The sequence below is a fragment of the Phyllobates terribilis genome, unplaced genomic scaffold (assembly GCF_046119375.1).
Source record: "Phyllobates terribilis strain yellow unplaced genomic scaffold, ASM4611937v1 Scaffold_4__5_contigs__length_816908805, whole genome shotgun sequence".
NCBI classification, from domain to species: domain Eukaryota; kingdom Metazoa; phylum Chordata; class Amphibia; order Anura; family Dendrobatidae; genus Phyllobates; species Phyllobates terribilis.
In genome coordinates, this window is record NW_027362764.1 from 598,800,227 (window position 1) to 598,827,882 (window position 27,656).

The 27,656-nt window shown below is 40.4% G+C and overlaps 1 protein-coding gene across 1 annotated transcript in view; it reads left to right on the forward strand.

The window, feature by feature from the left end:
- LOC141265740 (desmoglein-4-like) overlaps positions 1-17,701 on the forward strand; it is a 53,825-nt gene extending 36,124 nt beyond the window's left edge. Inside the window, exons 12-16 of the mRNA XM_073679201.1 lie at positions 450-683; positions 2,574-2,701; positions 5,037-5,082; positions 8,089-8,351; positions 12,616-17,701. Coding sequence (XP_073535302.1) covers positions 450-683; positions 2,574-2,701; positions 5,037-5,082; positions 8,089-8,351; positions 12,616-13,719 — 1,775 coding nt within the window. The 3' untranslated portion in view covers positions 13,720-17,701. The remainder of the gene's footprint in view (positions 1-449; positions 684-2,573; positions 2,702-5,036; positions 5,083-8,088; positions 8,352-12,615) is intronic.
- Positions 17,702-27,656: the final 9,955 nt, after the last annotated feature.

Consider the following 27,656-nt stretch of genomic DNA (forward strand, 5'->3'; position numbering starts at 1 on the left):
ACTAACTACCTGCCTGCTCTACCCAGCACCAGCAGAGCCGTCATCGACTGCTCCTGCCAGCGATTCAGCTGCTTAACATCCACAGAGCAGCTCTTCCTCTTCCGGGCTGCTCTGTCGACGGGGCGTGACTGCTGCCCACAAGGCAGAGAGGAAGAGAAGCCACTGCTCTGTAGCAGTGACGTCAGCTAAAGCCGCTGAATTGCCGGTAGTACCGGTCTGTGACTGCTCTGTGCCGGCAGAAATCAGCGCCAGGCACAACAGGCAGGTAGGCAGCAGCTACCTGTTAGTTTTTAGGCTGATAGTAAAAAAAAATGGCCTGCATAAAGCTATTAATTATTAAATATACAAATATTAATCTAATACCTTTTATAGTAACTGAACAATATTCATATCTATACAGGTTTATATATATATATATATAAAAATAATTTAATTTTTTCCTGTTTTAGACACGGCAGTGATTTTGGTTGGAGGATCATCTGTAGGAGCTCGCAATTTTACTGTGCTAGTATACGTTACGGACAAAAATAATCTGTCTTGTCCAAACCCAATTCCTATTGTTATACAAGCCTGTGAATGTACCGCTGCTAGATCTTGTGATGCTTCAAAACAGTCAGGCAAGAGTGTATCCCTTGGTCCCGCAGCAATTGGCCTCATGGTTCTGGGATTTTTAGCTCTTCTGTGTAAGTAATCAGTCCTTAACCCACCACTAGTTATTTCGTAAGATAATTGATTAGTCGTTAGGATTTGTGAATATGAGAAAGCCAACAATGTAGTATTCTGTATCGCAGTGCATTGAACGGTCAGTGTTCTCCTATTAGGCTAAAGATGATACCCTTGGACCATCATTAGGTACTTGGCTAACATGACACCTTACAAGCACTCTCTATCCCTGGGGATGATTGGGTCTCAGTGGTGCCCTCTTTGTCTAACTGGTTAGATGTTATCGCTATAGACTGTGGAATCTGAGACTATATTCATATTGTGTTTTTGCCAAATATCATTGGCTCTGTCAGAGATTTGATCTGAAGACATGAAGACGAATTCAGGTAGAACTCCAATGGAGCCATTGACTTTACTGAGGCAGATGGAGTCACTTTGTGCACCGTCTGGCCTTCTTTTGGGATTGTCTGCCTTCATAAAGCGGACACAAAAGTGCAGACAACCACACTTTTGATCCCGCCTCAAGAAGGCAGACAGTTCAGAAACAGCGACCAGACAGAGCACAAAGTCCAGTACTTTAGATTACCCCCCCAATGTATCACCCCGAGGCGCCTAAGGATTTTTGTAATTTGCTAATGTTGCAGATACTGCCTGTGAGCGGCGCTATCACTGGCAGCTCACAGGATCACGTGACCCCCGGCTGCAGCTGGCTCTGACATCCGCTGACGTCACGATAAGTGCTGGCAGCAGCCGGGGGTCTATGTCTTCTGTGTTCCATGGTGGATGCCAGGCTGTGGGTGAGGTTACCCCCCCACGTCACACCCGGCATTCACCGCGTGCTCTGCCTCTCCCCAGTCATTGGGAAATTGCGCGATGGATGCTGGGTGTGACGCAGGGGGTAACCCCGCCCACAACCCAGCAGCCACTGCGGGGACCCTAGCACTGAGTCACGCCTCACTTGTCGGGACGTCAGCACGGGGTCAAGTGATGCCTGTGAGCGGCCAAGGATAGCGCCGCTCACAGGTAGTATTTGCAACGTAAGCTAATTACAAAAATCCTTAGGGGCCCTGGGGAGATACATTGAGGGGGTAATCTAAAGTACTGGACAACTTCTTTAACTAAAATCAATGGCTACATCGGGGCTTCTGTCCAAAGCACAGAAGAGGTCACTGACGTGTGGCAAAAACGCAATATGAACATAGTCTAAAGAGGTAAACTGTTGGGATTAGAGTTTGCTCCAGTAGTGGCAGTGGTAGGAGGTCATCAGCTCCATGACACATCCAGCACATACTGTGCAAGGGAGTAACCCTACTCCCTACCCTCCCTACATAGGTGATATATATATACATAACATGTCGCCAAGGTCATAATGAGTCAAAAAGAACAAGCTTATCTTTACTGAAGAGTCTGAATTCCCTTGAATCCAAAAGGTTTCTGTATCAATCTTAGTCTGAAGAAATCAGAGTTCCTCTAGAATTGTCCCATAGAGCCCTATACATGTTAATTACACTAGAAAACGTGGCAAATTCATGAATGCGGTTGCACCATTTTTTTGCAATGAATTACTATAACTCTGACTGTTTCATTTCGTTTTTACAAGACGTCATGGCTAGAATGTTGCCATGCTTTGCTCCAGTTCATTTATGAAATGGAAAATTCAATAACTCCCAAAATGTGCAGGTCAATTGCCTTTGTGTATGTAAAAGAGCAATCTACAACAGAATGCTAAGCAAAAGAACATGCTCAAAAAAATTTTTTCAAAATAAAAACTCATCGACAATTAGACTACTTTATGTCTATACCAAATGCTGTTTTTATACTTTCTATTAAAATTACCCAATAGAATATGTCAATTTGAAAGATCCCTTTAACATTATCCATTGATAATATACATACATGTTTCTTAACAGTGGCCCTGCTCCTATTACTACTGTGTGTATGTGGATCTGCTGCAGCAACTAAATTTATTCCAATTGCTGCTGGGTATGATGGAGCTGTTCATGCATGGGGAACAGAAGGTGCCAAGCCTGAGGATGTGGTCAGTTTCTCTTGATATTATTTATTAATTGTGTTACAATTTTTACATTGCCATTTGAATTTTTTTCGTAGGAAATATACAAAAGACAGTGAGAGAATCACAAACATTAATATAAGCAACTGTGACAGCAAAGTACAATACCTATACCGCAAGACCATAAGGCATTACCATAGTGGTGAGAGAACGGGAACTTAGCAAATACCATTGGGTACTTACAGGGGTATTCAAAAGTTAAAGGGGTAGTCCGGTCAAAAGTGATAAGTCTGCAGTCACTCTGAGTGACTGCAGACTTATGAGATCCCCCAGTGCTCACACTGTGCGCTGCAGGGATTCACCGGTATGAGACCCGGGATCGGGTGTATTATAGTTCTTCTGATTCGCTATGTCGCTTACCCCATGTACAGGCATTGCAGAAACTTAGATATCCATGGTTACGACCACTCATATTGTGTCAGTTAGTTAGTTGTTAGTGGTCGTAACCATGGATACCTAAGCTACTGCAATGCCCTGCACATGGGGTAAGCTACATAGCTCATCAGAAGAACTATATCACATTTCTAATTGGAGGTATTTGCTAATATTGTTATTATTACACCTACTACATATTGTGATAGGATCTTTCAGATGGGAATACCCCTTTAATTTTCACTTCCTTAGTGGAGTTTGCCTTTAAAGCACTACATCTGACATAGATATAGCAGAGTTAATATTTAGACACATTATATGGCAAAAAGAATATGGACACCCCTCCTGGATATTAAGTTTAGATGTCTCAGCGACACTGACTGCAAACAGGTGCACAAAATCAAGCACACAGTTATGTCATCTCTGCAGTCAAACACTGGTAGCTGTACGAGCCTTGCTCAGTAACTGTAGACGTGAGAGCACAGTTATAGGATGGCACCTTTGCCAAAATTGATTTTGTACATTTATGATCTTCTGATATAATAGATCTGTCCAAGTCATCTGAAAGTGACTTTATTGTAACGTGGAAGTATCTAAGAGTGACAACAGCTAAGCCACAGACCAAACATCTGTACGGGGCAGGGCTACCAAGTGCTGAAGCACATGGCACATAAAAATGGCCTATTCACTGTTGCATCATTCACTATGGATCTTCAAACTGTCTCTGAAAGTGGAATTCGCACTGTGAATCAGGAGCTTTATGAAAGGGATTTCTGTGGTTGAGAAGCTGCTTAGAGGCCTAAGGTCATCATACAAAATGCCAAGCATTGACCGCAGTGATATAAAATACAATTTGTCACTCAAGCAATAGAAGAATGTTCTTTGGAATAGTGAGACATGACTCATGGTCTGGCCGTCCAAAGCACAAATCTTAGTTAGGCAGATGCCAAAAGAGAGCTACCCACTTTTTTAAGATTTTGACAAGGTACCATATATTTCCAGTGAAGGGTATTATTAAAGAAACACTCTCATCAAGTTTCTTACCTATTAAATGTGTGTGAATCCATGTAATGTAATGAAGTGTATTAATATACTAACTTACTGCTGCTCTCTCCGGTGTCAAGCACCGTTCTGCTCCTCTTCTGAGTGATGTCACCGCTCTGCAGACTGCTGAGGTCACACACTGCGCTGCATGACCCGCTATTGAATTTTACAATTTAAGTCTATGGCGCGTTAGAACAAGGCTCCATAAACTTGCTTTGTAAAAGAGACTTCCGGTTCCCATATAAAGCATAGAGTGAGCGATGGTCAAAATTCAGGTGACGTCACTCAGAAGAGGAGAAGTTCGGTGCTGAAACGGAGAAAGCAGCGGTAGGTGAGTATATTAATACACTCAACGATAAAATACATGGACATTTACACAAATTTTATACATAGAAAAATGAATGGGAGTGCTTCCTTAAAATTACAGCACACTAAGATAATTTTAAACAAATGCATATTTCTATTTTCATGTCAATAATTTGGGGAAGGCTCTTTTCTGTTCCAGAACAACAAGGATAAAGACATGGTTTGACTAGTTTGTTCGGGGGGACCTTGAGACGCCTGCACAGAGCTTTGACTTCAACTACATGAAATACTTTTGTAATGAGTTGCATGACCTCACAATTAATGGGCACATATTCACACCAACTCATTACACATTTTTAAAACCTTGCCATAATAGTAGAGGTAGAAAAGGGCGTAAACTCAATATGAATGGCAATGGTTTGGGGACATATGTCCAACAAGCTGATATAGGAGTGATGGTTGTGTCCACATACTTCTGGCCGCATAGTCTATCTGTATGTAGTAAATGAGTAGTACAGGTAAACCTTCTAACGATAAGTATGAACCAATAATAATAAATCATTCTATGTTTCCTACACAGGATATGACAAGCCCGTTTATAACTTCAGGATGCCCTGATTATTCTGGTAGGTTTAATAAATTATAATTTTTATTAATTTTAACTCTGTGATCACATGTTAAAGTTGTTTCATTCTGTGGCTACAATTTTCACAAAACCGTGGCAAAAAATGCATGTCGCAAGAAAAAAACAATACAACTATGTAAATTTTGAAAACAACAACAAAAAATCCATTAACCAAAAAATTGGATCTTTTTATGCTGGATCTACTTTTTCTGGTTAGTCTGAAGGTCCATTATGAGCAAAAATATTCACATGTAGTGTGGTCTATGGTAGGCAGGTAACTTCCACAACTGTACTCTGCCCACAGAATTAAAGGGGCTCTCTGGGCATATGATGTTGGTTACATATAGTCTGAAGCCCAGCACCCCATCCAACCAGCTGATTTTGGGTCCCACGGCAGCCATATGTAAACACTGAACGGCGCTACACTCACAGCTCCATTCAGTGTGTAGCGTCTGCTGCTGGGTACTGCAGATCAGTTCCTATTATCCTGAATAGGAGCTGATGTGCAGTATATGGCAGTGTCACATTGAACAAAGTAGCATACTGCAGCTCTACTTGATGTTTAGCTAATTGGTGAGGGTGATGGATGTCAGACCCCCACTTACCTGATATTCATTTACCATATATTTAGGGAACCCCTTTAAGTGGGAATAACTTCAGGCTTGTTATTCCAAAAAAAGTTACAGAGTATACTTTTTTTTAACAAAATTGCCAGTATTTAAACTGATCAGCCCACTTAAGACAAATTCCAGTTAGTAAACTTCATGACTGTGGCAGGACTAAGTACATAAATAAATCAGTAACTAAATGAGATCAAGTTATAGCACACCTATTCACTATGGCAAAACAAAGAGAAATCTAGGTGCATTCCATTGAAAAACAATGGGACGGAGATTTTATGTTGGCTTCAGTGGTAGAATACATGCTAAAATACACATAAAAATTATACTGTGTCAATACATTCTACAAAAATAACAATCTGGAGATAGAGGAGACAATACCATAATGTACAAATTACCAATAATCTTTATTAAACCATGCTTAACATAAAAAAAAAAAAAACATTAAATCATGGATGTGATACAAGAATGTAAATCTGTTGGTTTACTAATACATTTACATGTGGCTATATATGCAATCACATTTTAGGAGTGGCTGATTCCCAGGTTATCTAGATGTACAATCAGACTTTTGTTCTTGTTTTACATATGCGTGTTTTAATGGATTATTTGTTGCTTTTTAACGTGAATAGTGGCTTAATAAAAAATATTTATTATTTGTATTTTGTGGTGTAGTCTCCCATATACATTGGTTGCTGTTTTGTTTGTAGGATTGATCATTTACTTTATTTTGGCATAGGTTAGTTCGCGCTCCATAGAAACTTTTGTAAGTCCAATGATGTAACAGTACTATAACAATAGAATAAATACTATTGAAGATATACAGTCATGGCTGAAAGTGTTGGCACCCTCGAAATTGTTCCAGAAAATGAAGTATTTCTCCCAGAAAATTATTGCAATTACACGTTTTGCTATGTACATGTTTATTTTCTTTGAGTGTATTGGAACAACACAAAAAAAATATAGAAAAAAAGGCAAATTGGACATAATTTCACATTATTGATTTGACTCAATCTTTGAGTTGTGTGTCTGTGTGTGTCACACTAAGCATGGAGAACAGAAAGAGGAGAAGAGAACTGGCTGAGGATTTGAAAACAAAAATTATTGAACAAAATCAACAATATCAAGGTTACAAGTCCATTTCCAGAGATCTTGATGTTCCTTTGTCCATGGTGCGCAACATAATCAAGAAGTTTACAACCCATGGCACTGTAGCTAATCTCCCTGGATGTGGACTGCAAAGAAAAACTGATGAAAGGTTGCAACGCAGGATAGTGGAGATAGTGGATAAGCAGCCCCAATCAAGTTCCGAAGAAATTTATGCTATCCTGTAGGCTCATGGTGAATCAGTGTCATTATGGTGGAGGTTCAAAGATGTTTTAGGGTTATTTTGCTGCCTCTGGCACTGCGTGCCTTGACTGTGTGCAAGGCATCATGAAATCTGAAGATTACCAAAGGATTTTGGGTTGCAATGTAGTGCCCAGTGTCAGAAAGCAGGGTTTGCGTCCTAGGTCATGGCTCTTCCAGCAGGACAATGACCCCAAATATACTTCAAGAAGCACCCAGAAATGGATGGAAACAAAGCGTTGGAGAGTTCTGAAGTGGCCAGCAATCTAAATTCCATTGAACACCTGTGGAGAGATCTTAAAATTGCAGTTTGGAGAAGGCGCCTTAACATATGAGAGACCTGGAGCAGTTTGCAAAAGAAGAGTGGTCCAAAATGACAGAAGAGAGGTGTAAGAAGCTTGTTGATGGTAATAGAAAGCAATTGATTGCAGTTATTTATTCCAAAGAATGTGCAACCAAATATTAAGTTGAGGGTGCCAACAATTTTGTCCGACCCATTTTTAGGGTATTGTGTGACATTATGTCCAATTTGCCTTTTTTTCTTTGTTTTCTTTTGTGTTGTTCCAATACACACAAAGGAAATAAACATGTTAATAACAAAACATATGTAATTGCAATAATTTTCTGGGAGAAATACTTAATTTTCTGGAAAAATTTCAAGGATGCCAACACTTTCTGACATGACTGTAGATATAAAATATTTCTATGCTCTCAGAAAAATTACTGAATTTATATCACTTCTTCAGCTGGTCAAAAGTACCATATTTCACTGGTTAGCTCTTTCATTGCCTATACTGTTAAGCTGAACTGCATTTTTTGTGCAATCTCCAGTTTTTAAAAATTGTATCCCAAATGTATTTGCGCTATGTATGTCTGCAAGTCTACAATGTATACAAAGTGAATATACGCAGAACATAATCCACATAGATATGGTATGCAATGTCAGTCCAAGTAGTTAGCCAGTAACATTAACGTTGAAGTGTTGGGTAATTGAAAGGTTGGTGTGTGTATTCTCATTTCTATTAATTCCTATTTTTTAGAAGTCAATGCTGGTAACTTCATACAAGGAGTTGGTGCTGGGGCAGGAAGTCTATCAGGAACAGCAACAGCAGGTGGCACAAGACATGCTTCTGGCACTGGGATTGAGATGGCCAATGTTCAAGGAGATGGTTTTGATGGCGATGGCATGAGAGGATTTTCAGGCATAAGCAATGGAGGCAACTCTTTTATAGGAGTCATGCCGCCACCATATGAGAAAAGTGGCACCCTGAACATGGCTTATGTGGAAAACTACTTTGCTGAGGTAAGATGCACAATAATACTAAGGATTCATTTAATTAGTTAAGAATAGTGTAACGCCTTTACCTTTGTGTTGACTTTATCATTGTATTATGCATAGTTATTACCAACCACAATAATCAGGTCAAGTGGTTAGATGTTACACAAGAACATTTGCCAACATTTTACAGAATTACGCTGTGACCACAAAGTCCATAATGTATTTATGAGGGCAGGTGCATAGAAAGCCTGAAAAAACCCAAATATAACAAAGATCTTTTTATGCTTTACTGCCATTACAGCTCATTTGGATTTACTGGGTTAGATCATACAATTTCTAATTTGATTTTTAATTGTTCTTAGTTTTAAAGTGTAACCAAACATTTGTGTTTTTTAATATTTTGTAGGCACTTTAAATGCATGTATATTGGTGGGAGTCTGGATCCTGAGACCCCCACCAATCATTCAAAAAGATTGCAAAGAATTTTGCCTGAGAAGCGCACAGCTCGGGAGGCAGGAGCGATCAGAGAAGAGTGCGGATTCAATAGAAAGCCTCTGACAGTCTATTGAGTCTGAACTACGCTTTATGTGCTCACTTAGGCAGGAATTGTGGGCCAAAGTTTCCAGCAATCTTTTGAGCAATTGGTTGTGGTCTCAGGACCCGGACCTCCAGCAATCTATAAACATTTAAAGTGCTTACAATATATATATATATATATATATATATATATATATATATATATATATATACAAATATATATATATATATATTTAACTGAAGTTTAACTATTAGTAACTAAACTTCTTAAGTGTTATATATACATAGAATCATAGAATCATAGAATCATAGAATCATAGAATGGTAGAGTTGGAAGGGACCTCCTGGGTCATCTGGTCCAACCCCCTGCTCAAAGCAGGATTCACTAGATCATCTCAGACAGATGTCTGTCCAGCCTCTGTTTGAAGACGTCCATTGAAGGGGAACTCACCACCTCTCGTGGCAGCCTGTTCCACTCATTAATCACCCTAACTGTCAAAAAGTTTTTTCTAATATCTAATCTGTGTCTCCTCCCATTTAGTTTCATCCCATTGCTTCTAGTCTTTCCTTGTGCAAATGAGAATAAAGATGATCCTTCTACAATGTGACAGCCCTTGACATATTTGTAGACAGCTATTAAGTCTCCTCTCAGTCTTCTTTTTTGCAAGCTAAACATTCCCAAATCCTGCAAACGTTCCTCATAGGACATGGTTTGCAGACCAGTCACCATTCTGGTCGCTCTTCTCTGAACTTGCTCCAGTTTGTCTATGTCTTTTTTAAAATGTGGTGCCCAAAACTGTACACAGTATTCCAGATGAGGTCTGACCAAAGAGGAGTAAAGACCGATAATGACTTCACGTGATCTAGACTGTATACAGGTGCATCTCATTAAATTTGAATATCAAAAAATTAATTTATTTCATTTCTTCAATACAAAAAGTGAAGCTTATATATTATATAGAGTCATTACAAACAGAGTGATCTATTTCAAGCGTTTATTTCTGTCAATGTTGATGATTATGGCTTACAGCCAATGAAAACACAAAAGTCATTATCTTAGTAAAATAAAATAAGTAACAAAGAACACCTGCAAAGGCTTAACCCTAGAACGCATACCTGGGGCCTCGCAGGCCCGCCCTGTTAATTGTTTTCTATTTTCTGCAAGATTACTTTAGTTAGAATTTTGAAACTCTAGGTATTCCTCAGGTATATAGTTGTTTGTTATTTTTGTTTGAGTTATTCCATGTTATTTGCACACGGGCCTAAAAGGCCCCAGGTATGTGAAAAAGTAAATTTTTATGGTCATGCGTTCTAGGGTTAAGCGTTTAAAAAGGTCTCTTAGTCAGTTTCAGTAGGCTCCACAATCAGGGGGAAGATTGCTGACTTGACAGATGTCAAGAAGGCAGTCATTGACACACTCCACAAGGTCCCAGAGTTCCAATTTTCATTTGCAAATCAAGGTCCCAGAGTCTGGAGGAAAAGTGGAGAGGCCACAATCCAAGCTGCTTGAGGTCTAGTGTGAAGTTTCCACAATCAGTGATGGTTTGGGGAGCCATGTCATCTGCTGGTGTAGGTCCACTGTGTTTTATCAAGACCAAAGTCAGCGCAGCTGTCTACCAGGAGATTTCAGAGCATTTCATGCTTCCCTCTGCCGACAAGCTTTTTGGAGATGGAAATGTCATTCTCCAGCAGGACTTGGCACCTGTCCACACTGCCAAAAGTACCAATACCTGGTTTATAAACAACAGTATCACTGTGCTTGATTGGCCAGCAAACTCGCCTGACCTTAACCCCATAGAGAATCTATGGAGTATTGTCAAGAGGAAGATAAGAGACACCAGACCCAACAATGCAGACAAGGTGAAGGCTGCTATCAAAGCAACCTGGGCTTCCATAACACCTCAGCAGTACCACAGGCTGATCACCTCCATGCCACACCGCACTGATGCAGTAATTGATTCAAAAGGAGCCCCAACCAAGTATTGAGTGCATTTACTGAACATACATTTCAGTAGGCCAACATTTTGGATTTTAATGGCATTTTTCAAGCTGTTGTTATAAAGTATTCTAATTTACTGAGATAATGACTTTTGTGTTTTTATTGGCTGTAAGCCATAATCATCAACATTAACAAAAATAAACACTTGAAATAAATCACTCTGTTTGTAATGACTCTATATTGTTACGGGTCCGGGTGGTGGAACCTCTGTGCTTCGGTGCAAGGAGGGACCAGAGGGGCGTGACTAAGTGCCTACTCAGCCCGTCCAAGGTCACACGGCGGCTTAGTCGACTCCATGAACCAGGGAGGAATCGGGTAGGTGGACCAGGTGCCACTCTGGGACCGACCTTGTGTGAGAGCAGGTGACTCCCACGGGTCAGATGGCAGGAACTGACCGGTACAGCAGATGAGCACAGCAGGAAGGCTGACGGGTGGACCGGGTAGACAAGCAGGCTGGTTCGGCAGATAGCCAGACGGATGCTCTGGGTAGACAAGCAGGCGGGCACGGCAGGTAACTGGCAGGTGCTCCGGGTAGACTGGCTGGCGGGCACAACAGGTAACAGGTAGGTGCTCCAGGTAGGCTGGCGGGTGGGCACGACAGGTAACAGGCAGGTGCTCCAGGTAGGCAGACTGGTGAGCATGGCAGGTACAGACAGGTGCTCCAGGTAAGCAGGCTGGCGGGCACATCTGTTGACCTACTGGAGGACAGAACTGTTCGACAGGCTGGCGGGCTTGACTGACAGACAGACATGCAGGCAGGACTGACAGGCAGCGGGACCTGATGGCTGGATCAAGTGTTTAGCACACGGAACAACAACCTTGCACAGGCACCTCCATTTTGGAGGAGGTGCCTTATATAGGGGAAGTCCTCCGGCCATTGGACGGGGACTCTATAGGACGGCGCGTGCGGCCCCTTTAAGAGGGAGGGAGCGTGCGCGTGCCCTAAGCACAGTGCCCGGGAAGCTGCGCGCAGTGCATGCCACAGCAGTGGGGGAGCGGGAAGACGCCGGACCTGGACCGTGGCGGTGAGGGGAACAGCGTCGCAGAGGCGCCAATGCTACATATATAATATATGAGTTTCACTTTTTATACTGAAGAACTGAAATAAATTAACTTTTTGATGATATTCTAATTTAGTGAGATGCACCTGTATGTAACACTTAAGAAGTTTAGTTACTCTTCCACATTTAGTATTAGAATGGCAATACTGGTGTTGCAAGTAGATATGAGCTTTCATTTCAAGGATGCATAGTCCCATGAAAGATTAAGCTAAGATCAATAAAAGTGGTATTTATATCAATTACCACAAAGAGGCCATCTAATAAACTCTTTAATGTAAGAGCAGCTGTAGCCAGGAAGATATGTATGATGACCATATGTGCTAGAGAGTATGAAGGGATTATCCACATTGGTCAACCCCTTTGAGTCCAAATATTGCCTTTAGATTGTAAAGTTAGTTCTTGGTTTAGTGCTATGTGACGTTTTATAATGCAGCCAAAACTCAAACATGTTTAACTTGAAGCTAGGTCTAATTAGGAACTGGAAATGAGAAATTTCAATAAAATCATAAAATAATCAAGGATAAAAGTATTTTTTGAAGTGTCTACTAGTTTTAAAATGATTGCCCTGCCAAATGATGATGGTGGACTAAAGAGATAGAATGGGAAAATAGTTTAAAAATAAATTGTGCAAGTTTATGAATGTATCTAAAATGAATAATATTATGGAATTATATGATTGCTATCATTTTAGAAAGCAGAACTGTATGCCAATGAAGATGAGAGTCGCCCGGCAAATGATTGTCTTCTGATTTATGATAATGAAGGCATTGGAAGTCCAGCTGGATCTGTTGGATGCTGCAGTTTTATTGCTGATGACTTGGATGACAACTTCTTGGACACGTTGGGACCGAAATTTAAAACACTGGCAGAAATTTGCATTGGTTCAGAGATTGAACCAGTGTCAAGAGGTGGAGAACCAAGATTATTTCCAAACATTCCAATAATAGAAACTGAAGCAAATATGATTTTAGATGAATCAGCACTGAGTGTTCCAGTACATCAGCCAGCAGCAGTTAGGAGCGCTACATATGTATCAGAAAGCTCAATGTCATCTGCCAACCTTCAACCTATGAGGCCTATGGCAGAAACATTAATTCCAGGCAATGTAATTGTAACTGAGACTTACACATCATCTGGGGGCACACTGAGACCAGTTATCCGTAATGTAGATCCTGGCATCCCTACTAATATTTTAGTAACAGAAAGGCTGGTTGAATCCACAGCACCAGCAGCACATGGAGTATTATCTGGTTTACACAATGGCTCCAATGTCATAGTGACAGAAAGGGTAGTTCGCCCGTCATCTGGTGTTCATGAATTGATAGAACTACCAAACCATACAAATATTTCAGATGCATCGAATGTCGTATTAAGAGAAAGGGTAGTTCGTCCCTCATCTGGTGTTCATGAATTGATAGATCTACCAAACCTTACAAATATTTCAGAGGCATCGAATGTAGTATTAAGAGAAAGGGTTGTTGCACCGAATAATGTCAGGCTGTCTAATTCATTTAACATCCCAGATATAAATTTAGGTGACGCACAGAATGTTCTGGTTACTGAAAGAGTGATACAACCCATCTCAAATGTTCAAGGAAATTTAAGTATTCGCCCAGAAATGGGAAGTTCTCAAAATATATATGTAACAGAAAAAACTGTACGATCTGGTCCAGCCATTAAAACCCAAATGTTGAGTGCAGAGCCTTTGCTAACTCAAGCAGTGGGATCCACTTCCCCTAGTTTAACCCGCAGCAAAGTAACAAAGTACAGCACAGTTCAATACACTAAACAATAAGTTTGTTAACTGAACTAGAAACTAATTCAAATAACTATTAATTATTCAGTTTAGGTTTTTTCTATGCTAAGAAATATCAACCCTTGAAAACCCAATGAGGGACATATACTGATCCACTGAAAACAATCAGATGTGTTGCCATTAGTCTTTTATGTGACCACTCAAATGTAATTGCCCTAAAAAAAGGTTTTTTAGTAGCCAAAAAGTTTTACATATAAAAAGAAAAATAAGGTTAAGGTAAAAACACAGTCATACAAATTCAGTATTTGTCAATCAATTCTAATTTTTCAAACAATTTTGTCTCTTTGTTTGGGCTATTTCAGCTCATTTTTTTTCATGTCCCACTTCATGTAATATATGTAAATTACAATTGTGTTACTGTGCTGTAAATAATATTACTTCCCAGTTAGAACCTGCAACGCATCACATTTACATGGCCCCTTATGGCCTAGGTCAGTTCACGGCATGTCCTCTAATGTTCCCTATAGTAGATCTAATTTTAAATGTGCAGAAAAACAAAAAAATAAAAATATTGTTTTTATTTTTTTTTTCTTTATATAAAATATTTTTATACAATTTTATTTTCTTTCATTTGATTAGGGGACACAAATGTAACTACCATTCTAGAGTCTTTATTTTTAGAAAATGTTTAGTAATATTATTTAAAACCCACACTAAATTATATTTTTACTCCAATAGAATCAGTAGCGCTATGTAATATCCATTCCTTTCTTCTTTTCTTTAGGTGATGGCTTGAAATATGTAATTTGTTTTAGAAAATAAAAAAAAAATAAACTTGCTCTTTAACTGCACTAGTATAAATAAAGGCTTATGGGGGTTATCCACTTTAAAAAAACAAAGGTTTAGATGTTTTCTTGATGCATTTTTATATAAAGTAACTTACTAATGTACTTATTTTTTTACCTAAGATCCATCTAATAAGACATACATTGACACATTACGACATACCACCAACATTTTTGTATAGTTAAACTGTAACATCAGATTTTATAGCTTCAAGAGGAATCCATTTAAAAATGGGTTTATAAGGAAATCCAGCAGTGCTGAAAATGCAGAAATGCATTGCAATCAATTCAATGCACACTTTAATTCCCCTATTGGCTTGTATCAACTTATATCTGGATTTCTCAGGAAAATAGTTATTAGACCACAGTGACTCCTTTAGGGTAAATTGAATGTGTCCCATGTATCAAGGATGTTAGGTGTATAGTGCTTAGATAAAGGCAGCCAGCTCGTAGTGCACCTGATGCAGTATTTGGACATTTTCACTAGAGAATGACCGCTATGTTTGTTTTTATTGTACGTGTGTGTAGAGATAGATATATATATATCGATGTATATATATTGCTGTTTTTGGTTTTGTACTTAAATGCTTTATGCTTAAGTGTCCTGTTTAAGGGTATTTTTTTGTTACCTATAATTTCATGGTTTAAGTAATCACTTGTGCATCAGTTCTGCTTAGAAAGAAAAAATAGCAAGTGTTACATCAAATATATAATAAAATGCTAGATGATATATAACAGCAAAATATAACATAAAAAAAATTACATTTAATATTGTGTCAACACATAGGCTGCTCTCCCATCTATACAGTCATACTAACATGGTTATCTGGACTTCTCCAAAATGTAGCATCTAAACATTAGTATTTGCATGTTTTACCTTGTGAGTTCATCTGTAAAATATAAATTCGATTAAAAAAGGCCTCCTATGAACTTTTTGTCTCCCTAAAAATGTGTATGTGTGTATGTACTGTATGGTCAGTGTTAATATACTCACCTACTGCTGTCTTCTCTGGGATCCAGCGCCATTCTGCTCCTCTTCTCAGTGACGTCACTGCTCTTCAGACTTTCAATGCACACTCTGTGACCCAGATGCGGCTTTTACAGTGTAAGCCTATAGACCATCAAAACAAGGCAATATAGACTTACATTGCAAAAGAAACTTCCGTCTCACACAGAGCATAGAGTGAGCTGGAGAGTCTGAAGTGCGGTCACTTCACTGAGAAGAGGAGCAGAGCGGCGCTGGATACTGGAGAAGATAACGACAGGTCAGTATATTAATATACTCACACTACATATAGACATGTTTAAGCAAAAAAAATAAAAGGAGTAATTCTTCAACTAGAAATTTCTGAAATATGCAGAGAGATTATATTTTTTGTTTATAAATGGTAGGATTGTAGTGTAGTTAAACTTCAGAGAAAGTTGTATAGAAAAATAGAACTTGAGAATAGTTAACTTTTTTTGGGGCGGGGGCAAATGAGGCTGGTAGATTGAAAGTTAGGTTTATCTAGGATTTAAAAGTACATTCTACTTTTTTGTTTTTTTGCAAGTGGTTCAGGGGCGGACACACCATTGGTGGAATCTGTGCGGCCACATAAGGAGGACATAAGGAGGCCAGTACTGCCTCTAAAGCAGGTGGAATTGTGCATTATGATGTTATTGGATTGCAAAGGGCCCATATATTGTTCTTGTATGGGGGGCCTCTGCTGGTTATGTCTTTCAGTGATTTGGTTACAGGTGTTTATTACATGAATGGCGGATTTCCTATTACGGAACGTTTAAGATACCGGAGGCTAACATATGGATCAATATTTCAGTATATCAGTCATATAGCATGCATGGTTATATAATAGGGAATTCACCAGCTTATCGTTAGAAAGACAAAGGTTAACTTATCTGGCAAATGAATACAATTCATAATTGTGCGTTATGCCATATCATATTGTAGTAGATGTATTGCCGGTATATGAAATGCTTACAGAGTACTGGCACATTTGAACATATTAGAATTGAGATAATTGATGTACAATCTCTTAAACCATAGCAAAAGACCTAAATATAGAAGATAATAACAAACCATATAGGGTAGTAAGGAAAAGAAAGTGTCAAACGTATTGTTAAGCTTACATAAATACATTTAAAATTTGTAACTGTTTGCTAATATCAAGGAAAAGAACTAAAAGGAAAATTTCAGCATGGAAAATGCCAGGTGGCACGGATTTTGTGCTGGTGGAATTTAATTGATTTGGCCCTAGTGAAAAATACAGTACTGTGCAAAAGTTTTAGGCAGGAGTGGAAAAAAGGCTGCAGAGTAAGAATACTTTCAAAAATAGGAGTGTTAATAGTTTATTTTTATCAATTAACAAAATGTAAAGTGAATGAACAACAGAAAAACCTAAATAAAATCAATATTAATATTTGGTGTGACCACCCTTTGCCTTTAAAACAGAATCAAAGCATTAACACTTCTAAGTATACTTGTAAGCAGTTCCTTACAATTTTTGAAGGAACTTGGCAGGGGGGGTTGTTCCAAACATATTGGAGAACTAACCAGAAATCTCCTGTCGAGGTAAGCTTATGCAAATCCTTCTGTCTCTTCATGTAATCCCAGACAGACCCAGTGAATATTGAGATAAGGGCTCTGTGGAGGCCATGTCATCACTTTCAGGACTCTTTATTCTTCTTTATACTTGAAATAGTTCTCAATGACATTGGCTGTATGTTTGGGGTTGTGATCCTGCTGCAGAATATATTTGGAGCCCATCATACATCTCCCTGATGGTATTGCATGATGGATAAGTATCTTCCGAGTTCCTTCAAAAACTGGGTTGATAAAAAATAAGCTATTAACCCTTCTATTCTTTAAATTCTTACCTTGAAGTATTTTTTCCATACTTGCGTTTTGTACAGTACTGTAAATATTATATAAATTGACCCATGATTTCAGTATCAATGATATTACCCTCCAGAAAGGCCTCATATTGGCTACTAGACAGGTGGCCCTCACCCTGGTGTCGACTTTAATGGTAGATAATAGTGGCAAAATATGGCTCTTTGGTCTCTGGTTTGGGGAAAATGGAGGTAAACATTTTGTGTTAATAAAACAAATTTACACACAGTATAAAATAAAGTAGATATCATTGGTACAATTTACCCAACCTAAGCTACAAGGTTAGTGCCTTTCAAAGCATTTTTCTTAATGTTGTTATTTGTTGTCAGCTTATAAATTTGTTAGAATGTAAAAAAGCGATTAAGGGGGTTTCTAACCCTAAACGGTTCTTAGTTGTTCTCTTTTACATTCATCCCCATTCCTGGACTGCACTAGAGCTCCCATAGCTTCATTTGTACTTTGCTAGAATGCTACCATGGCAGTCAATTACTGGGAAGTAATCCCAGTGATCAATGGTAAAGGAATGGCGGGAAAATTGAAATACAGTAGAAACTTTTGGAGTAATGCCGAACTAGTTTTAGAGGTCATAAAACCCCTTTAGGCTTTTACCATAGTTATTTTGCACTAATAAAGTGTTAAAACAATTTATCTTTTACAATAGATTGTAAACTTCAAAAAGACACACATTTGTATGAGCTGAAACTTTATGCAATATTTTTGTATCTCCAGAATATATTAATAAAGCACTTTTAAATAATTCTTCGCTTCCTCATTTTCTTTTTTATTAAACAGGTTAAAAATGCAAGAAGGACGCTTTAGTCATGAGTCATGGTATCATATGTAGTACCCCCCTCCTGCTTTCACACAGGAGGCATTAGAATTAGGTGTGCAGTCAATGACAATACATTGTTCTTAGTGATAAATTTAGCACTTAAACATCCCATAAATGTTTATGCCTTTTATTGAGCACTGCTGCCCCATCTGTGTAACCTCAGGCAAGGAACTTTGTGCCCTGATGCCAAATGCACAGAATGGAATATATTGTATTTGATTGTAACTTATATTTAAGTAATTAAGAATAGGGCTTTGTTTTTCACTGATCAGAGCCAGTATGCAGCTCAGTGGGTCTCTTTCATGACGGCAAATGAATAAATGTCTATTTTGTACCTAGTGCATGTATAAGCATGTACACAAAGAAATAACAGATTGTTTTAGAGGAGAAAAAAAAATAATGTGAAACAGTGTTCACACTAGCCTCCATCTTTTTTTTTTAATGCATAAAAAACAGGAATAGTGGATTTCAAATCCACTGCTAATTCCAACATCCGAAGACAAGATGGCTACGGTAATTGAAAGTGGTTTATTGTTAACTAGTGATGAGCGAGCGCGCTCGGTTAACCCTTTCACCAAGCATGCTCCGGTGCTTGCCGAATATCTTCGGCGTGCTCGTATATTATGTTCCAGTCCCTGCGCCTGCATGATTTACAGCTGTAAGACAGCCTGAACACATGTGAAGATTCCCTAATAAACAGGCAATCCCTGCATGTGTTTAGGCTGTCTAACAGCTGTAAATCATGGAGACGCAGGGACTGGAACATTATACACGAGCACGCCGAAGATACTCGGCAAGCACCCGAGCATGCTCAGTGGAAGGGTTATACAAGCACGCTCGCTCATCACTATTGTCAACGCGTTTCAAAGTCAGTAACGACTCATTACTGACTTTGAAATGCATTGACAATAAACCACTTTCAATTAACCATCTGGTCTTCGGATCTTGGAATCAGCAACGCATCTGAAATCCACTATTCCTTTTTGTTATGTACGAATTCATTCCTGTGGATATTGTAGCAGCTGACATTTAAGCTATATAGTGGTTGTGTCATGCACAACCACTCAAGGTGAGCTTACCACTAGCGTTGAGCGAATTTGTTCAGCATTTCAAATTCGGATTCGTGTTCGGGGTTCCGACTTGTTCGCGCCAAAAAATCGACACCCGAATTTGAAATGCCGCACAAATTTGCTCAACACTACTTACCACCCCTATCTTTCTATCGTTCATACTTGGGTAAGACCCTATTGTGCGTTGCACATTTTTTTCCTTCTTTCTTTTGAGAGGCAAAAGTAAAAAAAAATCCTTAGACAGATCTCATTCAGCAGTATGGGATTCAATGTTGATACCGAAAAGTATTTATTAGGTTTACAAAATAATTTAACCACGTGTGATGTGGGCTATGAAAATACATGAATCATTTGATTGACAGCTAATTCTTCCAACTCAACCATACTAATTAGGCTTGGCTCAGCTGACTATTCCTATGTTACCTATGAGAGACTCCTCTGACAGCATCTTATCTCCACGCTGACAAAAAGGACCACCCATTGAAATTGCACTGCTCGGATCATTCTCTCCCCAGACATCATCTGTTGGCAGAGAGTTGGATGCCCCCACACACATAAGATCCAGCCAATCACCCAATCAAGAAAAGATTGTATTGATATAGATGCCCATCACAGGTATGATATAATTTTTTTTTCATAAAGACTAATCTTAACTACACAGTACAATACAACTAATAAAGCTTTCTTCTCCTTGAACAGAGTAACATCAAACAGTGAATAATAAAAGTCAACTCTGTGGTAAGTTAGTTTCTGTATTTATATAATACCAAAAACATGTAACATTATGTTCTGTGGTCTTATAACTTTTCAAAAACTCATCTTATTCAAAGATGTAGACAGTAACTAGCAATACAGAATGACTCCTGTATGATAACTATACGTGTTAATGGATGTAAAGTAAAAATGGTCAATTACCCATTCCAGAGTTGGAACAGTATATGAGGTCCAGACTAAAAAAAATGATATGCATGTTATAGCTTCTGTTTACTTCCTTGGCTCAGAAATGCGAGTTCCAATGATCCCTATTAATCAAGAGTTGCTCAACAGCACAGTAATGGCTCAATCTATGCAATTTGGTCTGTTTTTAGTTCCCTCAACACAACATCATCAGTGTGACTAGTGGCATTAGAGGCTGATTTGCTGTTGGCCCTTTGCAATTATTTATATCCCTATTAGGATATGTCTTATGATCTATTGGGACAATATATGTCCATATATCATATGTTTTCCTTTAATATTTTATGGCTGTCTATTTAAAAGGAATCTGAGAGCAGAATAATGTAGAGACAGAGACCCTGATTCCAGCGATGTGTCACTTACTGGGCTGCTTAGTGTTGTTTTGATAAAATAATAGTTTTATCAGTAGGAGATTATCATTAGGAAAGTAAACCTGCTGCCATATTCATGAGCACCAGATAACACCTCCCCCATCACTGATAGGCATATTTCTGTGTATATTGTACATGGACAGAAAGTTGTCACTCAGTGGTGTGGGCGGGTTATATAGTGTTCAGCATTCAGAGAACTGCAAAAGCTGCAGCAAATAGTGATTTTATCAAAATGTCATCCAGCCGCTCAGTGACATATTGCTGGAATCAGGATCTCTGCCCTTACATTATGCTGCTCTCAGATGGGGTACCAAAAACCTGGTGACAGATTCCATTTCAGTTCCACGTAAATACCTCTAAATGTGTCCCTTATGGCCCAGCGGGATTAATTCTGAGTTCAACATCTTAATGACTTCAAGAGACTAAAGGAGGTAATGTCTTATATACTCTATGGGATCTTCTATTTTTATGTCCCTAGTGACCCAGTGATATTCTAGAACAGTCCCTGTAGGTCCAATGGTGTTTATGTTCCTGGTGATCTAGTTGATTAGACCGGTTTATATTATTTATGATCCATTCCATGGTGTGAAAATAAGATTAGGACCACGTTCACACGTTCAGTATTTGGTCAGTATTTCACATCAGGATTTGTAAGCCAAAACCAGGAGTGGGCGATAAATACAGAAGTGGTGACGTGTTTCTATTATATTTTTCCTGTGATTGTTCCACTCCTTGTTTTGGCTTACAAATACTGATGTAAAATAATGACCAAATACTGAATGTGTGAATATGGCCTAACACATTCACTTCCACCACAAAGTGCACATGCTGCATGATGAGGTCCTTGTTGTTTTCAGCCCCTATAGAATGACTCCTGCATTTGCAGAATAGATTATTAGCAGATGCAACGACACTGAGAATGCTTACAAATCAGTTTAAAGACAATAAAACCTGAAGAGACCCTGCTTGTGAGAAAATGATAGTTTGGAAATATGAAAGCCAGTCTAATTTCTGGACCCTGTGAGGATCCCTACCTATGAAATGGTGACAGCAAACACTACAGAAACAAACCTTTCCAAAACTCTAGATCACCGGCACTTTCTGTCAGTGCTCAGATCTGGGTTTTTAAATATTTCTTCTCCCGTCAAGTTTAACAAAATGCAAGTTATTAACTCTGCTGTTTACTCTGAAGGTGGAGTCACCTCAGCCGTTGGTACCATATTGTGCAGGTGTCACTGTAATACGTAGATGCATTGACAACCACACATTGTCCAAATCTGCATTTTCAGAAATTGAGCGAGCAGGTAGGTTAGCATTTCGCCACATATTGGACGGTCATACGGTCTACAACATGCAGACATTAGTATAAATATTTTAGAATGTACAAATTCCTTGTACAAGAGCCTGTTATACTGTGCAGGAGAGCCAGAACAACGAACTAAACCAGCTAAGTCACTTCTTAGGGTGTGTTCTGTCTGTCAGACTTAGGCGTGACAGTATCAGCTTTCTAGTAGGCTGGCTGTATGCCATTGTCCTCATGTTATACAGAGAGGACAAAGTGATCAGTGATCAGTGTATAACCATGATGACATTTGTACCTAGTTTCTTAAGACATAGCAGCAGAAGCCAAACGACTGCCACAAAAGTTCTTTCTGTGCCCAGGGTAGGGATTTCAGCATGTGCATCCCTTCCCCCATGACAACCTCAACATTATTCAGGAAAACATTCATTCAGACCACAGCAATTGGAATTAACATGGACTTTTTAACCTACTAAGCATATATGTTATGTGCCTCGCTGTGTGTATATACCATACGTATGTATTTGTTGCATTTTTTAAATTCATAAATTAAAGCTCCTCCCTGACACCTTAGTCTGACACCTGCTCCAGCCCTCGTCTTGATTAAAAATTTCCCAATGCTTTGTGCTTTCCCTCTTATGCAGAACAATGTGTCTCCATGGTTACAGACTACAAACACACAAAGTGTAGTATTACCCTGCAATCCTCTCTGTCCCAACTTCCTAGGGCAGGTGCAGAGGAGTGGATTTTCGGTCCGAGTACAATCCAACAAAACGTCGGCTCGCACTTGGACCAATGTTAGTCTATCAAGCCGTGCACATGTTCAATTTTTTACCTTGGACAGAAACTGTCTGAGAAAAAAAATCGCTGCATGCCCAAATTTGATCCGATATTCGGATTGCACTCAGCCATGCAAGTCAATGAGTGTGTGGGAAACATCGGACTGCACTTGGATTACATGCAAGTGCAGTCTGACAGGATGGAGAAGAGGGAGAATTTTTTTTCTCTATCTTCTCCTCATCCCAAAGAATCGCAGAAGACCATGATCCCACTCTGATCAGAGTTTGATTAGAGTGTCATAATTAGCGGAGAATCTATGACGCTCCTGCCCTTAGAAGGTGGAATATAATCTACAAAGCTTTATGAAGCAGTACATTTATCTCATCTGCCTTGTACACTTCGAGATCCGTCAGCTATTCTGATCAGTGTATTTGAGTAAATACTTACATTCTCCATAAAAGAACAATTCTGTTGCATCTTCTCATAAAGATCTACATTGAGACATTACTGTATTATTACTCCTGGAAATGTAGGATTATGCTGAAAACTGTTTTATTCACCATTTTACTTGTGAACAGGGTGTGTCCCTACAAATATCCCGTACTGACTAGACTGAGTATGGTGAAACACACTATGGGCGAGAGGACATGTAACAATCAGTTGTCTATTCATTCATACATTTGCATGCGGAACAACAAAGGAACAGCATAATGTAACATTCTAGGAAAAAATACTCCAGAACTATAATTTTATTGCAAGTGTTTACAAAAACAGACATGTCCAGAGATCTGTGAGGTCCTTGACATGTGGCCACCCCTAAAACTACTCACCCCCCTCCCAGCCATACCCTGAGAGCAGCATGATATAGTGGCATAGACCCTTATTCCAGCGATGTGTTACTTACTGGACGGCTTGCTACAATTTTGATAAAATCACTTTTATCTCCTTCAGATCTCTCAGTGCTCTGAATGCTGAGCTCTGTATAACCCAGCCCACACATCACTGATTGGCAGCTTTCTGTGCACATTGTGAGTAGAGACAGCTGCCAATCAGGCAGAGTTATACAGAACTCATCAATATAGAGCATTACATAGCAGTAGGTTATCTAGTCCTCTAATGATAATATCCTGCTGATAAAACAGTGATTTTGTCAAAACTACAGAAAGCAGCCCAGTAAGTGACACATTGCTGGAATCAGGGTCTTTGTCTCCACATTATGCTACCCTCAGATTAAATGGCAAAGACCAGGTGACAGATTCCCTTTAACTTTTCTTAAATTGCATTACATTTCAAGATATGTTGCGTTTAAAAACATTTGCGGACGGCCACATCTTTTATTTAGAGGGAATATGTCACAACCTCTTATTATCTTACTAGATGGTGGCCCGATTCGAACGCATCGGGTATTCTAGAATAGGTATGCGGCCGACGGGGCGCAATTAGCAGAGCGGCGTTTAAATTTGGCGCCCAAATCGCAGATTGGTCGCGTTCGGCAACCGCGACCAATCAGCGAACCGTGTTAGTGAGAACTGGAGAGAGTGTTTAAATTTGGTCGCGACTAATCAGCGATTTTGGCGCCAAATTTAAACAACGCTCTGCATCGCTCTGCTGATTGGTCACGGTCGTGGTCGCGACCAATCAGCAGTATTGGCGCCAAATTTAAAAACCGCTCTGCTGATTGGTCGCGACTAATCAGCGATTTTGGTGCCAATCAGCAGAGCGGTTTTTAAATTTGGCGCCAATACTGCTGATTGGTCGCGACCGCCGACCGCGACCAATCAGCAGAGCGATGCAGAGCGTTGTTTAAATTTGGCGCCAAAATCGCTGATTGGTCGAGGATGGCGGCCGCGACCAATCAGCAGAGCGGTGTTTAAATTTGGCACCAATCTCGCTGATTGGTCGCGGCTGGCGGCCACAACCAATCAGCGAAGCGGTGTTTAAATTTTGAGCCAAAATCGCTGAATGGTCGCGGGCGGCGGCCGCGACCAATCAGCGAACCGTGTTAGTGAGGACTGGAGAGCGTGTTTAAATTTGGCACCAAAATCGCTGATTAGTCGCGACCGCGACCAATCAGCAAAGAGGTGTTTAAATTTGGCGACAATACTGCTGATTGGTCGCGGCCGGCGACCGCGACCAATCAGCAGAGCGATGCAGAGCGGTGTTTAAATTTGGCGCCAAAATCGCTGATTGGTTGAGGCCGCCGGCCACGACCAATCAGCAGAGCGTGGTTTAAATTTGGCGCCAATCTCGCTGATTGTTCGCGGCTGGCGGCCGCGACCAATCACCGATTTGGGCGCCAAATTTAAATATCGGCCGCGACCAATCACCGATCTTGGCTCCACATTTAAACACCGCTGTGCTGATTGGTCGCGGCCGATATTTAAATTTGGCGCCCAAATCGGTGATTGGTCGCGGGCAGCGCCAGCGACCAATCAGCGATTTTTAACACAAATTTCCGGACCTTTGTAACACCATGCGGATACTGTGGGGACATCAGCTGCTAGGGTGTGAAGGGAGGACCGGGGAGCGGCGCTGCGGGTCGGGATACTTCTGCTGCGAGCGCCCGCTCATGTCCTGGGTTCTCGCAGCGGAAGTATCCGCACAGGCAGCGCCGCTGACATCCATGCGGCTAGGGTGTGAAGGGAGGACCGGGGAGCGGCGCTGACATCCAATTGGTCGCGGCCGCTATTTAAATCTGCCGCACAAATCGGTGATTGGTCGCTGTCTTGGCCCGCGACCAATCACTGATTTTGGCGCCAAAGTTAAACACTATTGTGCTGATTGGTCGCGGACGCTGACCGCGACCAATCACCGATTTGGGCGCCAAATTTAAATATCGGCCGCGACCAATCACAGATATTGGCTCCACATTTAAACACCGCTGTGCTGATTGGTCGCGGACGATATTTAAATTTGGCGCCCAAATCGGTGATTGGTCGCGGGCAGCGCCAGCGACCAATCAGCACAGCGGTGCTTAACTTTTGCGGTAAGATGAGTGATTGGTCGGGTCCGAAGACCGCGACCAATCATCGAATCGTCTTGGTGAGGACCGGGGAGCGGCGCTGCCTGTGCAGCTACTTCCGCTGCGAGAACCCGGGACATAGCGGGCGCTCGCAGCAGAAGTATCCCGACCCGCAGCGCCGCTCCCCGGTCCTCTCTTCCGCATGGAGGTCAGCAACGACGGCGGTCCTTCCGCTGCTACCGGCCGGGAGATGAGCGCCTCGCGCCGCTCATCTCCCGGCTGCATCTCCGTCCCGCAGATGGGTCCGGCGGTCGGGTTCCTTCTGCTGTTGCCGGCCGGGAGATGAGCGCCTCGAGGCGCTCATCTCCCGGCTGCATCGCCGCTCAGCTCCGTCCCGCAGATGAGCCGCTAACGGCCGCCATCTTTTTTCAGAAATCCCACGGTGCTGATTGGCCGCTGGCGGACCAATGAGCGACGCGGGATTTCCTGGACAGACAGACAGACAGACAGATAGACAGACAGATGGGATAAGACAATTATATATATAGATAAGAGGGATGCTAATCTTATTAGCATGCCCTCCCAATTTGCCCACAAAGGTATGAAAAGCCCATGTCAATTCACATGTAAAGCGCCATGGAATGAATGGCGCTATAATAATACATAATAATAATAGTGTCAATAATACTGTAATCCATGCCCACTACTCTACCACTCTCTACCCTGCCTAATGAACATTCATACTCCTGCGTGTGAGTGGGCAAAGCGTGGGCAGTCCGGTAGGAACAAACAATGCCCCTTTTCCCCCTGCTGTATCTAACCACACATGCACAGGATATGTAGTAGGCTGGATGGTGATGTGGGTGGCAGGGCAGGTTTGAGCATAATAGGCTTAGTGGGGATCAGAGTAATACATTGGCATATGAAGGATCAGGTGGCACAAGCTGAACACTGAGAGGACTACCTACTGCATCAGAGCGCTGTTTTAGCAGATTTGCAGCAGGAGCTGGGGGATGAGTGCAAAAATAAAAAATTCAGAAGCAGAGTTTTCAAGCTTTGTTTGGTGTTATGTTATTAAAGTCAGCTAGTTTTTGTGGATAAACAAAACCAATGATAAATTGCATAAAGTCTACAAAAAAAATAAAATAAGTCATGCTATGGTATTTAACTCTTTATTGATGTAGCATAGCAGATACCAGAAAACCCTTCAGTAAAGGACCCCCATACACATTAAGACTATGTTCACATGTCTAGTAGTGATCAGTTAGAACAGATCCGGCAGCAATCTGTTGGCAAAAAAGTTGTGCAGATACAACTTTTTAGTCCGTTTTTAAATAATTGATCTCTGCCGGATCTGTTTTTTTAACATTGAAGTCTATGGAAAACAGATCCGTTAATTAGCCATCCACTTTTCTTTCACTTGTAACGGATCTGGTTTTTGATTACTGGATCTAGCAGACAACAGTTTTTTAAAAACAGACTAAAAATTGGTGCCTACACAACTTTTTTGCCAACGGATTGCTGCTGGATCCGTTCTCACTGATCACTACTGGACAAGTGATCAGAGCCTACACTATACATTGACAGTACTGCTCCCTATCTAATTTTTATGGGGACTCAAGATAAGGATCAGGCAGTTTAAAATTATACCCGGATCCATTTGTTTCGGCTGGAGAGAGGCGTCTGTCTGGGACTTTGTCTCTTTTCCCATTGAAACAAAACATGACAGTATATGGGAAGTCGGGAGAGACAGCTGTCGACAAAATGAGAAATGAAGGTTTGCTTGACAACTATTAAAAGGTATAAGGACTCCTTTACTAAGTATTAATAAAGACATGCTTTATGATTATAAGTTTGAAACAAGTTGCTAATTGAAAATTGCACAGTTTTGATGTTTCTCACTTTATAATCTTTTGTAGTTTAATACAATTAGCATTACATTTATGATTTCAGGTCAATTCTGACTACC